General features: G+C 40.8%; 1 protein-coding gene across 11 annotated transcripts in view; it reads left to right on the forward strand.

Annotated features, from left to right (window-relative positions):
- Window positions 1-14,024: 14,024 nt before the first annotated feature.
- The window catches only part of IGF2BP3 (insulin like growth factor 2 mRNA binding protein 3), a 144,368-nt gene continuing 140,506 nt past the window's right edge, over window positions 14,025-17,886 (forward strand). For 3 of the 11 annotated variants that reach the window (XM_086397353.1, XM_086397354.1, XM_086397360.1), the window contains exons 1-2: window positions 14,659-15,442; window positions 16,653-16,713. In XM_086397353.1, the coding sequence (XP_086253479.1) occupies window positions 15,268-15,442; window positions 16,653-16,713 (236 nt within the window). In that variant the 5' untranslated portion in view covers window positions 14,659-15,267. Of the gene's footprint in view, window positions 14,300-14,481; window positions 15,443-16,652; window positions 16,714-16,951; window positions 16,988-17,717; window positions 17,885-17,886 lie in introns of those variants that run through there. The other 8 variants (XM_086397363.1, XM_086397351.1, XM_086397349.1 and 5 more) reach the window with 7 other exon arrangements.

Here is a 17,886-nt window from a genome sequence, read left to right on the forward strand (position 1 = left end):
CCCTCCACAATGTCCTACACCTTTAGGGGCTCAAATATTTGTTGAATAAATAAGAAAGCACTACTATGCCAAATGTTTTTTGATGACACTGATTAGGGTTTCCCAGGTGGCGCAGTGGTAAAGAATCCATCTGCCTATGCAGGAGATGTAAGTAAGAGACCCGGGTTCAATCCCTGGGTCAGGAACATTCCCTGGAGAAGGAAATGGCAACCCACTCCAGTATTCTTGCCTGGAAGATTCCATGGACAGAGGAGTTTGGCAGGCTACAGTCCTTGGGGATGGCAAAGAGTCAGACATGACTGAGCACACACACATACAACATATATTAAAGGAAGAATTGTAGACATGAATAAATTCAGTTCAAAATATACCCAATACGTGAAAGTCTTTACAGAAAAACGTATCACTAGATTCATTATTTTCAGAATCTAGTGATTCTATAAACAATTTTTGTTAGCTAACCACATAATAAAACCATATGGCTTTGTACTACTACATTTTGGATAATGCTAACTGTTTGATATTGCCCATCATGAAATGATAAAAGTTAAGGATTCCATAAAAATCAAAGCATAGATTTCCATACCTGAAAAACCACAGTTATTTCAAAGTAGAAGGGGAAGACTTCACAGTAACTTTCCAGAATCCCATTTGATAATCTGTATGAGGTTCTAGACAACTTTACTTTTTTAACGTGAAAATGACTGTGTAATAATTTAGAGCTTTTGATCATAGACTGGTTCTTTTTCTGGACAATTTTTAAAAAATGATTTCTTCTCTTCAAATAGAATTGTATCATAAAAACCTTATACTTACTCAACGTAAGTTGCCAAATGCCACAAAAATCATTCATACAACTAAGTCTCAAAAGTTTCCTCTGAATTCAGTTCTGCTCTCTATTACTTTTTAGAAGTTAGTCTGTGCATGAAGTGATTAAAGTTTATGAGGCTCTATCTGATGTGATTGTACTGATAATAGAGCTAATCAGATTCTTCAGCACCTCACAAAACTGGAAACTTAAATAGTTTTGATTTATTTTGTTGCAGTTAGTCTATATGCTCAATCCCCAAAGTAACTAGTTTTTTTCTTTGAAACAGGGTTACCACATGTCTTTTAGACGGTGGAATAGTGTGAATCTGTACCCCCAAACCCCAGCATTTCTATGTTCTACAACTTAAACTGAAGACTTGCTTCATAAAAGGCTGGATGTTAGACAGTATCATGCATTCATTCATTCAACAAATACTTATTGAGTATATACTATGTGTCAAGCATAATTTTAGGTATTGGGAAATTAGCAATAACCAACATAGACCTAACCAAATCGAACAAAACACCTCTGCAAACTTGGAGTTTACTTTATTTACAAGGATAAATCAGACTTGCTAATCAGTTTACAACGATAGAGGACATAAGTATAAAAAATTTTAATGATAAATTTCTTACAATATAAAAAGTGCTATGTCAAATTCACATTTCAAAACCCTAACATCAGAGGAGTGAGAGGTTATTTCTAGTGTCAAGAATCACAGGATTCATGGAAAATAATGACTTAGTTGAGACCAGCCTACATGTGTAGTCTAAGCTATGAATAAGTGGTACATAATTATTTCATTACATTACAAAATAAAAAGAACAAAGTAAAATGAGGTAAGCTTAAAATGTAAAGTACAGTGTGTCTACTTTTGAATGTGTCATCAGCACGAAAGATTTTCAACATGAAAAACGCAACAGCACAAGAGGTAGAAGGAAAAATCAACCCAAATGTGATTGGCTTCTTTGTTTTCAAACGTTATTCGTTCTGATTTTAGACCATAAGGACTTTCCTTGTTAAAAATATAAATTATTGCAGTGGAACAGAAATTTTATAAAGTAAAAACATCTTCTATATTTACATTATAAATAACTTCAAAGTTGCAGGGCCAGGTTAAAAAGCTTTATTTTGGTAAGAACTGGAGGTATAAACTAAATAAGCTAAATAATCTTCTCTGCGATTATCAATGAGAGTCTTCATCTACTTTCATATTACAAAATTTTTGTTAACAAAATATATTCTCAATTTGCATGGATTCTAAAAATTTTAAGTCTCTGAAAAAATTTGAAATATCATAGGGGAAAAGCACAATAATTTCCAATAAATTACTTTTTGTTTGCTTTGGAACTTATTATTTTAAATAAGTGACGAATAGAAATGGCTCCAAAATCACTCAGTTTGTTCCACTGAGCTTTTCTCTTCTTCATTTTATGAGGATGAATTAAACAGATAGAATGCACAGGGATACTCCTAATCACAAAGTATTAAAGCTGCATCTTATCATGGTACTCATTTCGAATACTGAAAATAAAGAATCATCTGCAGGATCTTTTCTTTTCTCTTAGAGCCCTGCTAATCTCACTATTCTTGCCAGCTTTTCAAGTCACCACTCCTAAAGCTGTTTAACATGAGGGAGCAACTATGCTGAAGTTCTTTAATTTTAGGAAAAACTTCTCTTGAAAGTGTTGCTCAAATGAACATTTCCAGTCTAGAGGAAGAAAAGCCAATCCAGGGATAGTCACCTTAGCACAAATGAAATTTTTACGTCTCTCTCTTTTTCTAATTCCTACAAAATATTTCAAGAAACCACCAGGAACAGAAATAAACATGGACATTATAACTGAGCACTTTAAATTCTTTAAATTCAATGTACATGGTCTAAACCTAAAGATATTTTGTTTACCTTTAGTTTGGTCTAGTATATTTTCCAATTGGTCTCAAAAGGCTCCAGTTTTTGTTCTAATTATCTTTGTTTCTATAAAATGAAAATGACCAAGTTGATACACTCTTTAGTAATCTACGGGAAGCGGTCAGAAAATTAATTTAAAGGCAAAATGTAGTTATTAGTAAACATTCATACTGACTGATACATCATCCAGTAATTTGATATTTGATTCATCAGTTCCAAAATTTTGATGTTTTGCTTCTCCTTGTTAATTCTCTTTTACCTATAAACTCTGTATGATGGTAATAATTTCTCATCTAAGTTCATATGAAGCATGAGGCTCTAACAGAAGAAATCCATTTATGGAAATAAATTGGTTTACTTGGAGATTTGAGACAAATTTCATACAATCTCTGGTCAAGACACTGGCTTGTGATGGTGGTTGGCATCAGTAAGGAATTCCTTTATAGAGGATAGTTTTTCATTTGTATTCTGCTTTCACTACCAACTCCTATTTAGCTGAGGTATTTAAATAAGTTTTCTTTTCTCTGATACTAGTTACATACACACAAAATCTCCATTATTTTCCAGTGTCAAGCAATAATCCCTTCCCCCCTTGCATTTGATAGAACTTTCTGAAGTGGTCCGATAATTTCATTGATATTTCCAACCTTAGTCCTTTTTCTGAAAACAAAATACCACAAATATTTGTAGAAAGCCTCCTAAGTGTTCTGTTGTGAAAAAGGCAAAGGATGGTATAAATAGTTTAACTCTCTTTACAACTGTGGAAACAAGACCAAGGAGGTAAAAAAAAAAAAAAAAAACCGACCCAGGGTCACAGCAGGGTCAGCAACACAGAGAAAACAGACTCCTCTGTGGCATCCATGGTTTCTGAAGATCAACAGACTTACAGGTACAAGAAGTTCCTTAAGTATAGCTTTTAATTCAAAGGTACAGCCAAGGACTTTGAGCTCTGAGAAAAGGTTGTGGCTCATGTCTAGTGAGGGGTGGGAAACTCGAAGGCATTATGGCCAGTACCACCACTCTGTCCTGGTGTGAGTGAATAAGAAAAGAGCTAGGGGCAGGGTGGGTTTCTGCCAGTTGTTCTGCATCCTGCAGGAGATAAGGAAAGTCTGAACTACACCATGGGGGAGATACATACAAACAGATGCATGTGTGTATATATATACACACTCACCCCCCCCACCCTCTGAAATTTCACTAAAGCAAAAGAAAATAAAATTCAAACCCAATGAAAAACTATCGCTCATTTGGACTAAATCCCAACATACCATTTTTAAAGTTTGATATGAGGAGGGATTTCTTAGCTTGCTGCTGAGAGTGTGTGAGGCAGCTGTGAATACAGATTTCTTGGCTCCTGAAGGTTCTGATATGGCTGGGCCTTGAGTCAAGCTTTTGAGAGAAGAAAAATCTTCTTCCTTATCAGCTTTTCACACTAAACTTGTTTACTTGTTTGGGATGGTTTAAATGAGATCCTGGGTAAAGTGACTGAGATGAATCAGGTAACTTTTTTTTTTTTCAAGGTCTCTTCTGCCTTCAATCTTTTCCCTTTTAATGACATTGCAGAACTTCTGATCTCAATAAATGCAGGTGTTTGTTTGTTTGTTGTTTTTAAAGTAATGATACTGGGTCTGGACAAACCTCACCTTGGGTTTTCTTATCACCAAAATTTGGAAAAAGCATTTTTACCACCTTCCACTTAGGACTGTCATGTGGTTTCATTCAGTGATAAACACACCTCTGCCCTGCCACCAAACTAGGTGGGTGTCTGCCTGCTTTGACCTCCTCTGGCCTCAATTTCCTCAAATGTAAAAGGAAAATCTAGCAGATCTCTAAAAGTATTCCCAGTCCTCAAATTTTAGAATTGTTTTATAATGAAACAAGTTCAACTGAAAGACATGTAAGAGAGAAGATACTCTGCACAATTCCCTAATTAATGACACAAACGGAAAGTCCAAACTTCTTTATTCAAACATCCAAGAATCTGGAATATATAAAAGGCTATATTCCCACTTTGGATCTTTTAGGACTAAGTTCTAATATGAATTGCCTCAATCTCTGTTTCCATTAAATAAAAAAGTGCTAAGAGTTTACATATCCAAAGACCAAATTTTAACTACCAAAATTACATTTTAGAAATATCCTAACTTACTATCTGCTATAGTGAATCTAGATATCTTCCGGTTCACACAGCCTTTTCCTGCTAAAATGCTTCAAACATTTTGACTTCCCTTTACACCACAGAGTCTGCTTTTTTGAGGTTACATTCATTTAGCCTGGGCTTTTGAAAACAATAATTTGCATATTTATATTGGTATATTCATAGTAGAATTTAAAATCCAGTATATAACCTCATTTTACATTGCATAATCACTTTGGTAATGCCACTCAGCAGCAATTTGCTTAAATTATATTGTTTTCAAAATGCATTTCTGTTTAAATGTCCAACTTTCAATTAGTTGCATATACATAAATCAAATTCTCTAATATCTGTAAGCTACCTGCAAGGTTATTTAAAAAAAAAAAATCAGCAAAACCTGTTCCATGGGCTTGTAGATGCCATTACATCTCCTGGTTTTTAATAGGTTATATTTTGAGTTTTCAGGGAAAAATTAGATGGAAAAGACCATATTTTAATCCACAGATTATAGATTTTAACAAAATAGTAGTATTCAGCTTAACTTTCATGTTTTCAAATTTATTGCAAGGAAATATGAAAAAAAAATTTTTTTAAGTAATTGATTTTTATATCACATAAAGTTACATTAAATAAAACCACAAACTTTTGAAGAGATTCTACTCATGATTAGTAATAACTGCAAACCAACAATACACTCAAATTTTAACTGTTACAGACTTTAAATAATAAAAACTATAAGCTTCATCACTGGGTTTCTTTGTGGGAAGATACTTTAATTTTTAGCTTAATCAAGACATGCTGATTTTGATCTTTTTCTTGCTTATATATTTTCTCTGCACTTTGGCTGTAATATATTTATTTCCATTAACTATCACATCTGAGAGTAAATTCAGCTTATTACTGTATTAGCAGAACATTGATAGAGATAAGGAAAGAACATAAATACATCACTTATGACAACAAAAGACACTATTTTATTTAAAAAGCAGTGGTCATTCTTCATCTGTCAAAAGCTCAAAGTGTTAAAAATATTTGGTTACCCTACTGTAACATGAGTTTCCCCCTACTTTGTAAAGAAATAATTTAGGGATATTTAATAATCAAGGAAAGAGAAACTTTTCTGAGAATAGTAATAGGAAGGGGCTATCATTGATTGAAACAACATACTTTATTTATAGCCACTAAAAACTTTATTGGTGGTCGGCCCTGAAGATTAAACATTATAGTTTAATCTGTTTCCCTATTCCTCAATAAATAGACAAAATGCAGTAAATAATAAAGTAAAAATTCACTTAAAATCTGAATTTCCTCTCTATAGGTTTCAAAACACATTGTTGTTTTCACAGTAACAGCACATCATACCTTTGGCTTTTTTCTAAAATTAGGGATATTTTCTCAAATAATGCTATTACCTCGGATTAAAATGAACCCTCCATATATGGATCATATGCACAGAGGAAGTGGTAGAATAATCTGACAGAAAGGATCTGTGATAATATTATTTCAGTAAATTGAACATCTATCATTTAAAAAATATGTGATATTATTCTATAAGTTTAAACATTCATTACACGTATGTTTTAATAATGTTATTTGATATTTTTAAACTAGGTATAATAGTTTTTAAAAAATAGGTAATAAGGCAAAGAAAAACAGAAAATTCCAAACATACTTGTATTACTTAAATTCTAATGTTGATGTACTAATGACATCCTAATTCCAGTTCAGTCTGTATTATTACTCTTCTCTTCCCACTGTTAAAAGCATCATACTGAAGTATTCTGATGGTTAAAGACAAAACTTAGTAAAACAGTGCTTACCTTGCTTCTTTTAACCTGCAACTTGAGAACTGAACACAAGTTCTATCTTGCTTTACTCCACAAATCTCTACAAAGAACTTCTCAGCAGGAATATGTACATATGTTCTCCTGTCCAACTGCACACACTGACTGCATTCCATACCTTCCATACCCGACAAAACTGCCCTCAACTGGAAGATTTGTTGATATTGAGGGGAAAGAGTAATGTCACCTTTTAACCCTGTTGTCTAATTGGATTTAAACACTTTCTCAACTTTTTTTGTTGTTATTAATTTTTAAAACAAAATTCAATTTAATCTGCAAAGTCATGATATCAGCTGTGGAGTAAAATAAAATTGGAATATATCTCTACGGTTGCCAGAGATGAGCATCTATAGTATACTACACCAAAATTTTAGAAAATTTTTATGTGGCTTTTTATGCATGGCTATTCATTTAAGTCAAAACCAAAAAATGGCATTTGAATCTTGGTAGGAAAGAAATGCAAAAGCAAATGAATTACCATAAGGCATATGGTACCAGAATCAAGGAGCAAAATTCTGGGCAATTTTCAACAAACGAAAGCAAAAGATGGTGATATCATTCAGTATTTACTTGTCTCAGAACAAAATGTTAGTTAATAGTATAACAGAAATCATACTTTTTTTATATAACAAAATTGATTTTTTGTTGTTTTTTATGACCTTTGTTAGTGTCCTTTTTATGAATTAAATTTTTGATAGCTGGATTAGAATTAGAATGGGTTAGAATTAAAAAGAGGAACCATTCAGTTATGGTAGCTTAATGGAAAATATTTAATAGTAATATGTTTCTTGTATCAAATTATACACATTTTTATGTCTTAACAATATTTTACAGAATAAGATTTAGTTATATTTAAATTTTTCTCCAAGTCTTGGAAAAATACTTTTAGATTACAATAAGATAGGAATAGTTTACAAAGAAAAATAACTTAAAAAATAGAAAAATTACTTCAATGACTGGCACAAACCAAACCAAAATTAAATAAGGGGTAATTATTTCAAACAGTTTCAATTATTGATATTAAATTTAAACCTCAGTTAAAGCAAAATCCTGCCTTTGAGAAGGCATAGAACTATTAGTTTAAAAAATAATTGATCAGTAAATACGTCATTTGAGAAAAGCAACAAAGAATACTACCAACTTTTGTATGTTTAAACAACCTACTACAAAAAAGAACTAAATGTTTCAACAAAAGTGTGTTAGGCATGAACTTTAAGACAAATCTTTATAGTGACAATTTTGATAAAACCCTTAGACTAGGTATTGTTTTTTGTCCCCCCACCCCTGCTGTATCTTATGTTCTCAGATTCTGATGAATTTTAGCTGAGATGTTTTGAAATAATAATAAAATCTTCACCTAGCCTGCTGCTTCCATCTTTAAAGCTGGAATCATCCTGCTAGAAAAGCTCAGCATCAAAATGTAAAGTGAACTCAAGAAAGAATGAATTTTAAAGACTCAAAGTGTAAATGATAATGATCTGACATCATTCCTGCAAGTAAGGAACTTATAAATATACTCTGCCTTATTAAATCTTAAAATTAACTTTTGATTTATAGACAGCATGAGGGCTTCATCAATTTATCTCTAAAGCTGATTTGTATATACATGTCATGAAATCTGCTGTTTCATTAAGGGAACTATAATCCCTTTTTATTTTTCTTCTTCTTTGAATGGGATTCTGGAAAATAATGTCAGGAAAACAAAGGGTCCCAATGTGAAAATGGTAACCTAAGATGTGTCTTTTAAATGTGTTAGAAAATGCTGAGAACTAGTTATAACCTCAGCATGTGCTTTGCTTTTGGATTATTTTAGTGGGGAGAGGAGGCTCTTTATTGTTCTCTCCAGTGGGATTTCATGCTTGGATTACTGTCCCATTTTACTCCATTAGTCAATACATTTTCTCTCTACTACCATCTTACACCCTTAGCAGGAAAACCTGCAGGATAAATGAGTTGCAACCAAGAAACAAGTTTAAATATCCAAGTCTTCTCAGCCTCCCTATACCCCTCCCCCAACAAACAAAAGCCTATCTTCTTTGTTTCCTATGGCTGGTCTGCAAAAGCTTTATATACACATCAATTGCCAAAGAGTCTTTTCACTAAAAGTTTCATCCCCTTACCCCCTAGAGTAGTAATAATAAATGAATATTTTTTTTTAAGTTTCACTCATGTGAAGCAGTAAAACAAGAATATAATTGCAATAAAAGGAATCATATTTATCTACTGCTTTAACAATTATGTTTTAAGTTACCAGATGGATGAAAATTCCGATTCCTGACTTAATAATTGAAAATTTAAAAAAAGAAATAGAGTTCTCTAACCAGAAAAAAAGTTCTCTAACCAGAAAAAAGTTTTCTTAAATAAAATATTGGTTATATAAATCTTTGAATTCGAGAAAACATTTGAAAATAGCTCGGGTTTTAGAGTTTTGGTTTGTCCAGATTATTTTGGAACTTTTTTTAACAATTGAAATTTACTATATCATTTTCAAAATATAAAAATTACACAATATATAAATCAAAATCTAGGGTCATTTTACAAATAATTGTATCTTCATATTTTAAATTTCTTAGCTGTTTAAGATTTATATAAATTATTAGCTCTGTAATCTTCAGTATTTACACTCTAATTTAGTCTCTAAACTTTAATTTCAAGTCAAAGTAAGCCATTTGTAAATTACTCTGCTTTCTGAGAAATAATTTTACACGAAAACTTCAAAAGTATTAACCACGTTAGTGAAATGTTGTTGAATCATACAAAATGTAAACAAAATGCATTTTAAAAGTTTTTCTTTACTAATAAGTCAGTTTTAAAAATTTGTTTTCAAGAGCTGCTCTTTAAAATATAAATTGCCATGTACAATTTATATTTATATTCCTTCAATTAGATAGTTTTAAGAGACTAAAAGGGAAAAAAAAATACAGAACTAAGTAGTTTTTCCAAATGAACTTTAGAGGATGATGTAACTTGACTACTAGCTAAGAGTTAACAATATAGAAAAAAAATCTGAACCCTCTGATTTCAGCCAATTCTCTCAAAGTTTTAAAATATTTATTAGGTTATTTTCGTTTTACTAGTTTTAAACCAAATCAAGTATTTTGTCAAGACTTACAAAGAACCACAAAATTATCTGTAAACAAATTATTGTTATATTTCTGATACATTTCCTTTTCTTTAAATAATCAGAGAATTGAAAAGCCTGTTATGGAATTAGATATACCAAACAAATTCATACTTCCCTCTTCTGTAATGATCAGAATTCTGATTTTCAATTTGTTTTCGAGACCAATAGCAACTTATATATAAATTACAAACGTATCGAACACACCACTACCTAGAACACATCACTATTGCTGGTAGCTTTTTCGTTTAATCTAATTAAATACGATCATTCGTTTGTTCTGTGCTTTTCCAAGATAAATTCATATTTATTTTTTCTCACCGTCTCCACCAAACGTCAGTAAAATTAGAACATTTCAGCTACAGAAATCGCTAATCCTTCAAGGTCGGTCTCAGCTCTTTAGTCTTAGGGAAGCTTTAACGAAAACGTGGTCTCCGTAGAGTTGATTTTACCAGGAATTTTTCGTTTGCTTTTTTTGGAGGGGATTGTTTGGTTTTGTGTGAAACAACGCTGTGGACCACAAAGGGGGTTAGGAAATGAGGGGGCGGAATACGTAGATTTCTCTAGAAGCCCCGGAAAAATCAAGCACCTGGAAACGTATTGTTAATTTAACTAAAAAAGACATATAAATTCTAAAGCGTCGGTGGAGTCGAGCAGGGAAACGATGTGGCTCCAGTGGCGGAGCAAGGAGCAAACCTACGACCTCCGGACGCTGGACGTTGGGGGAAGGGAAGGGCCTCAGCGGGCACCACGCGGTCACCCCAGGGGCGGAATTCACATGCACAACTATTTTTCATTCTTCCTCAGTTATCTCCCTCTTTTCTCCTTGGGGGTTAGGACTGGACTCACAGTTAAAGGGCAGGAAAAATGAGAGTACTAAGAGGGGAAGCCAATCTCACCCCTCAACAAGAACAAAACCAATAAGAGGGAGCAAAGGGTTATTTTCGCGCCACAAAAGATGGAAATCCAAGGGCGGCTCGGGGGCCAATGAATGGAAACCAGCAAACTGCTTCGGCGGCGGCAGCCGACGGTGATAGGCTCCCTCCGTCCACCAATCGGGTGAGAGAAGCCCCCTACCCCCTCCGCAGCCAGGGGCGGCGTCTCTCTCCAAGCCGGCTGCTCTAACTCGGGCTCGGCGAGTCGGCCCCTAGGAGCGCGAAACTCCTCCCCGGAGCCGCGTTTGCGCGCCTAGCGCTCCCCTCTCACTGCCCCGCCCCGCCCCGGCCAGAGGCAGAGGGTTCAGCGACTGCTCCTTGCGATTTTTCTCCGTGGGTACCAAACATCCCCCAGCTCCGATGAGCCCCTCGCACACACTAAACAGGCCGGAAGTGCGGCAGGGTCGCCAAACACGCTGCCAGGTTCGCCCCGGCGGGCAAGGGAAGTGCTCAGGTCGGGTAGTGCGGCGAGGGGGACACAGGCTCCCCTGCCTGGGCCCCCACGTCTAACGCGTTCACGCGGCTTCGCGCGCGGGGACCGAATCCGAGACGCAGCCAGAAGGCGCCTGTCCCACAGCGGGGCTAGGGCGGACGGGTGGTCTAGGGCCTCCGAGGCGAGCAGCGGCCGACGAAGGATCTTCCCGAGTGTGAGCTGCAAGGATCCCGCCCAGTTTCTCCCGGCAGAACCGCGGGGGGAAAGGAAACATCTCTCAGGGCACCATCTTTTATTTTAAATAAAAATCACTGAAGGCATATTCCGAAGAGAGGGAAGAGCCAGGCTGCCGCTAATTATTATGCATCTGGTTTTAACAGATCAGAGTCCAGGAGAGCTGTTCGAAGGAGCAAGAGTATGTTAAAAAATACCTTCTATGAGGCCCAGGCGACGCGGCATTACGTGCCCACCCGCCTTAAGGACTTCGGCTCTGGGCTGGTCTCAGAGGAAGCCGGGAATTAGGGTTAGCAACAAGAATGCCCTCTCCCCCTCCTCTACCTGCTAAGCCGTCGCTCATAACCTGTAGGTACAGCAGTGGTAACCGACCTTCTAAACACGGCTTTTCTCCTTTAATATTACACTGACCCATAAGAAACATTTTTATTGCCTTCAGGTCAGGAGATCAGGAGGAGGTGCAGCTGTCCAAAGGGTAAATAGGCTGCAGTTGGAAAGCCTCAACCGCATCAGAGCACATACAATGGGTGGGAGTCCTTCGTGGACTCAACATTTACTAGGAGCTGCTGCTGCTTCAGAAAGAACTTGGAGTAGCCTATACACACGGTTAATTTCTTGTGACACTCATTAAGACTGGAAGTTAAGATTAACCTTATAATCATTCTTGAAAATCCACCGAAGGTATTTTTACACTTGAAATGTCAGTAAAAAAATACAATTACCCATGGTCTTTTTACTCAGCCATTGATTATATTACTGATTCCTCAAATGCATGGACGAGTCGAAGTGGAGTGGGCTATATTTAACTCCCTTTTTGATGGCTGAACTTACGTAACTCGTGTATGTTTTTAAGGTCCTAGACGGAGTATCCAGTTTGTTATAATAATACACACATTAAGTTCACAAGAGCCCCAGGAACATATTTCATCAAAACTGCACACACTTGTTTTAAATCCCAGCTGTTAGATTTGTTTGATAGTGAAAGACAGGCATGGACTACTATTAATGGAAAATAAACACTTTATCCCATGCTTTAGAAGTAGATATTTTCTTAGGTCTCAGTTTTAGTAAAAGCAAATACAGTCAACAATCCAGAGGGCACCATTCAATTGAGTTTTGAAAGCATGCTGAACATATAAAATTGTTTTTATGAAAAATTACTAAAACTTAAATGATCAAGACTAGTTTATAAAATTTAAAGAAAAGCAAATATTACTAAGTGAATGAAAAGTATATTTCTATAGCTTTTGATCACATGCAACAGGTAAATAAAACTTATAATTTAATATTTACATTTTGAATATGACAGTCAAAGAATACATGTGCTTTTTTCTTTCTTGGAATGAAGGTTTCTTTTCAAAAATATGAAAAGGAAAAATAAGTAAGCTTTTTAAAAAAGTTATAATCATAAATTTAAAATTTCACCACCTAAATGTTCTTTGAAGATACTGCTCATAATACAGTTGTAAACACTGAGGAACATGTTTACACCCTCCGTATCATAAAGTAAAAACATTTCACTAAATTAAACATGAATGAAAATATTTGTGAAAGTGAGTTTACGTTTAAAAAGTTGGATTAGCTTGGCAGGAAAGAAAAACCTGTTAGAAAGAACAGTTGCATTTAAAATGGATGATCTGACACCTTCCGGTTTCTTAACACAAAACTGTAAGTTCTTTTTAAAAGAAAAAATGTAAATGCTCTTTATATCATACAACCATTCCCACATATTGAAAAAATAATTTTCCATTCATCTTTCAGTTGGAAAACATACATCTTTAAATGCATGGGTTTGACCAAAAGAAATGAACTTTATCAATTATCATAATTACTGATGATATAGTGTAAACAGTATTTTCTTTACTACACATTTTTCTAATAATAAGAGTATTAAGTGATTATAAAGGCTGCTTAAATTTCCATCCTATTAATATATATAATTGCAATCATTTAAAAAAAATAAGCATTCTTTTCCATAGAATACCTGTTAAAAATATACCACAAGAATCCTGGTGCAAATGAAGCCTTTGAGTGGAGGACAAAATAAACGACTCTTGGCGATTTCGAAAAGAAACCCAGCACTCATTTCCGTGTTCCTCGTCTCCAGTCCTCATTTCGTTGGCCCTGTAAGGCTCCATCGGGCCCAGACCCTCCCCCACCGCCCACCATTGTGCTCGTTACATACAAGGGAAATTATGAACGGTTATAATGGCCAAATGCAGGCAGAAAAGCAGCAGAAAGAGACTCAAGCAATTTTTCAAGTGCAAGTTACCACTTAGGGGTAACGCACAGCGGTGTTCCTGTTTTAAGTGTCCCAAGTTCTCCAACTAAAATTCTTTAAATAAAAGTACCAGCCTACCCCACTCCTCCTCTTCCTCCTCCTCTGGAAACTACAGGAAGAAATGGTTTCCGTTTAAATACCGACTTTTCCCACTTTGACTTTTCTGCTCCGGCCTCCGAGGCCCGGGACGCCCCCATCCCAACGCCAGAAACCTCGGCCCCTGCGCTCCCCTCCCCCACCGGTGGCCAAGCCCGCCCCCGGCCTCATTGATCCCGGAGCCTTTTCTGAATCGCGCAACCAATAGCAAACGCGAAGCCCAAAGCCACCGCGAGCGCAGGCGGAGGCGGAGGAGGTGTCGCCCAGACACCCGCCCAGGACGCCGCGGGCTCCCATCCCCCCACCGGCCTGGCTCGGGGCCGCCCCACTTTGCCGGTGCCCGCGCCAGCAAAGGGTGCACAGGGTGGGGCGCGTCGGCCCGCCTCTCCGGCTCCCTCACACCCCCAACCCCCTCGCTGCGTTTCCGTCCCCGCCAACCCCTGGAAAGGTGCTCGCGGTTTGCCGAGGTTACACTTCTGTCATCGAAGCCACAAGGCGAGTTCGGAATTGTGACTCTTTGGCTTTGTTTGATTGCCTATTTTTAAAAATCGAGTCTTTAAAACTCGGGTAAATAGAGCTGAGGGATTGCCTAGTTAGCACCCCCACTCCAATCACATTAAAAAAAAAAAAAATCAATATTCCTCCCGCCTCCTTTACCCTCCTGGAGGATCCGCCCCGGCCAGATAACCCTTTCTAAACTCTGTGATGACCATCAGCTCCCCTAGCCGCGCTTCCCTCCGCGACCCCGGCTGCGGCTTCTTTAGCATTTTCCGCCCCTCTTTCTCCGCCCCTGCGCAGGGTCCTTCGCTCAATCTCGTTACCCCTCCCCCTCTTCCTCCTCTTGCTAGCTCTTTTTTTTTTTTTTCCCTGCGAAACCCACTGAAATTGAGGCGCTGGGATTCCTCACGTGAGACGTTGATTTGTAGTTTGAACACGTGGCTCATTCAAAAAGCCGGACACTCGGAGCGGATTTTTTCCGCCTCCTGCGCCTTCCTCCCCTCCACCCCTTCTCCCCTCCCTCCTGCCAGTCACCCTTCTGGGTTTTTTTTTTTTTATGGGGAGGCGGCGCTTGCCCTCTCGTAGTGTGATATTTTCACAGTCCGTCGGTCGATGCCAGAGGGTTTGGGGAGGAAAAGACAAAAAGTAGTTTCCCCCCTCCTTCCTCTCCTCCTTTTTCTCGCTAATCCCGCCTCCTCCTCCGAGTTAGGAAGACTCTTGGATGCGTTTGGGTTGTCGCTAGGGTTTTTCTTTTTTCTTTTAATACCTAGAAAAGGAAAAAACAGGAACCCTCGGATCTGATTTTTTTCGCTTCTCGTTCCTGTCCTTGGTTCTTACTGTGTTTGTGTATTTTAACGGCGAGAAGAGGAGGGGAACTCGCCGGATCCATCCATCGCTGTGGGTGGTTTTAATTTTTCGTTTTTCTCCTAATTTTTTTTTCTTAAAAGCAACAACCACTCTTCACAATGAACAAACTGTATATCGGAAACCTCAGCGAGAACGCCGTCCCCTCGGACCTAGAAAGTGTCTTCAAGGACGCCAAGATCCCGGTGTCGGGACCCTTCCTGGTGAAGACGGGCTACGCGTTCGTGGACTGTCCGGACGACAGCTGGGCCCTCAAGGCCATCGAGGCGCTTTCAGGTGGGCCCCGGGCCGGGCCTGCCGGGGTCGGGCCCGCGGCAGCCCACACCGTACTGTCCGCACCGGGCCCCGGCCTGGGCGGGTGCGGGTGCGCCTGTGGAGAGCAGCCGAGGCCCGGGCGCCCGCACGCGCGGGTCGGGGCCCTTCCCCCAGTCGGGGCGCCTACCCGGCCCCGCGGCTCCCCTCCCCCTCCCGGATCTGCGGGCGGAGGGCGAGCGCGCTGTCCAGAAAACCCCGGCTCGGGCTTGGGGAGCGGGGGCACCGTGCGGCGCCGGGGACCGGGGTTGGGGTGCTGGAGCGGGGAGGGGGGAAGCTCGCCCCGCGCGCCGCCCGGGCCCAGGCGCGTGCTCCAGGCTCCGGCACGCCGGGCCTTGGGGGCCGGGAACGAACGCCCGATTCTCGTTCCTTTCTTACCCTCTGTGTGTGTGTGTGTGTGTGTATGGGGCGGGGGGGTTCTGGCGGTGGACTCGCTGCCTCCTCTCTCGCCCCCAGAGCTGGGCCGAGGGAGAACTCCAAAGTGGCCTGGACCTCGCTGCCTAGCGAGGCCGCGGGGCTGGTGCCGCGCACGGGCGGCCCCGCGCTCCCCTCGACCCTGCGGGGAGGCGGGCGAGGGCAACCCCCGGGTTCTGGGCTCCATCTTCCCGGGTCTGACGAGCTACAGGGGAGGTGGGCGCGGGCGACCAGGGGTCGCCTGGGAGCCCGTCCCCATGCGAGGCCGGGTTTCGGGCCGCGGCCTCCGGGCTGGTCGGGCGCGCGCGGGGGAAGGATGCGCTTGGGTCCCGCTCAGAGCCGCGTGCCTTTCGGGGTGGCGGACGCCGTCCCTCGCGCGTGGTTCCGCTGGTGCCCAGCTGCGCCTCTGGACGTTCGCTCTCTCGGCGCCTGCCCGGCGGTCCTTAAGCCTTTCCCGCCACTCTCTGCCCGTTCCCGGCGGGCCTGGGCCGAAACCCCCGGGAGAAGGGCCTAGGCGCCCCCAGCTGAGGAAAGCCCACGCAGCCCTTTGCCCCGAGTTTGTCTGCTAGGGTCTCGGGGGACGTGGGCGGGGAAGGCCGAGGGGGGCGGGGAGAGTGTTACCGACCTCTGCCCATTGATTCCTCTTTTCCCACCCGCGCGGGGACGCTTTCTGTCTCGGCCTCGAGCCGCTCGGGGTCTGAGAAGGCCCAGAGAGCCGCTCAACTCGGCCAACTGTCCTGCACCTCTTGTGTGTCCGCAGGTAAAGTGGAACTGCACGGAAAACTCATAGAAGTTGAGCACTCGGTCCCCAAAAGGCAGAGGTGAGCTTGCTTAGCATGTCCTCATTGATTCCCTTCTCGGCCATTGGGAGGAGAGAACACAGCTGAAAACAACTTTTCCACTTATTGGGGTTGCTGTGTGGCTTGGCGTTTCTCGTTTTCTTTTGCATTTATGTTTCTGGCAGGTGTGTGTGTGTGCACACTGCTCTGTAGGAATAGACAGCTCGTCTGTGGCCCTGCCACCGGATTGTTTATACTGGTATATAAAGTCGCTTAAGGAAGCTCTTTCGGTTAAATGTTCTCCGGCAGAGAACAGGTCAGGTTGGTGCAACAGGAAATCAAGAGTCCCCGAGGGCAGTTTCTGGGCATCCGTGGGAATTGGGAAGCAGTGGGTGACCGCCCCCCCCCTCCCCCCTTAAACCATAGGAGAGGCGAAAGCAGCAGCGGCCGCGCGCGGGTGTGGCGTGCCTTTCCCTTCTCTGTCCCACGGTGGCGGGCAAGAGTCTTGGGGGGCCGTCCGCGCATCTGAGGGGAGAGGAATTTGCCTTTACCCTGGGAGCTCCCCGTGAGGGAACGCCTGGGTTTCTCCTGCCCCAAAGCGCCTTTCAGTTCCTGCAGACTAAGACGGTTTTCTGCAAACCCGCCTTTGTCTCCCGGCCTCCCCCCTACCCTGCTCCTCAATTTTAAAAATATTTGGCTTGTAGATAAACCACCAAGAGATGGAGAAGGTTGAAGATTTTTGCTTCCTCAACAAGGCGGGGTGGGGGGGGCGGGGGTTGCACTTTTTGGAAAGCATGTGTAGTGTGTCAGTTTACAAAGCGTTTGGAGACTTTTAATCCCTGGACTATTTTGGAGAAATGGCTCCTTTCTCCCGAGCAGGCCAGATCCCGGCTCTCTAACTCCGGTTGGAAAGGCCCTGCTTCCTCCCCGTGGGTACTGGGGTTGGCCTGTGCCTTGCTGGCTTCTGTCCAGTGGGGTTAGGGTTTCTGCCTTCCCCCATCCCCCACTCCCAACCCGTGACCCAGCGGAAAACTGGAAGTTAATTTCAACTAGAGCAGCCGGAGGGGGAGCAGCATCTGGTTAGGTATTGGTGCGAGTGTGTATGCTGGAGGGCTGAAAGGGTTTGATATGCATTTCCCTGGTGCTTGACTTGGAGAATTGGCTACCCAATAGGTCAATCTTAAGCCTGTTTGTAGATGGAGTTTTCTTCCAGGT

This window comes from Bos grunniens, chromosome 4, assembly GCF_055505025.1.
Source record: "Bos grunniens cultivar Pamir isolate PY7600 chromosome 4, Bosgru_T2T1.0, whole genome shotgun sequence".
NCBI lineage: Eukaryota > Metazoa > Chordata > Mammalia > Artiodactyla > Bovidae > Bos > Bos grunniens.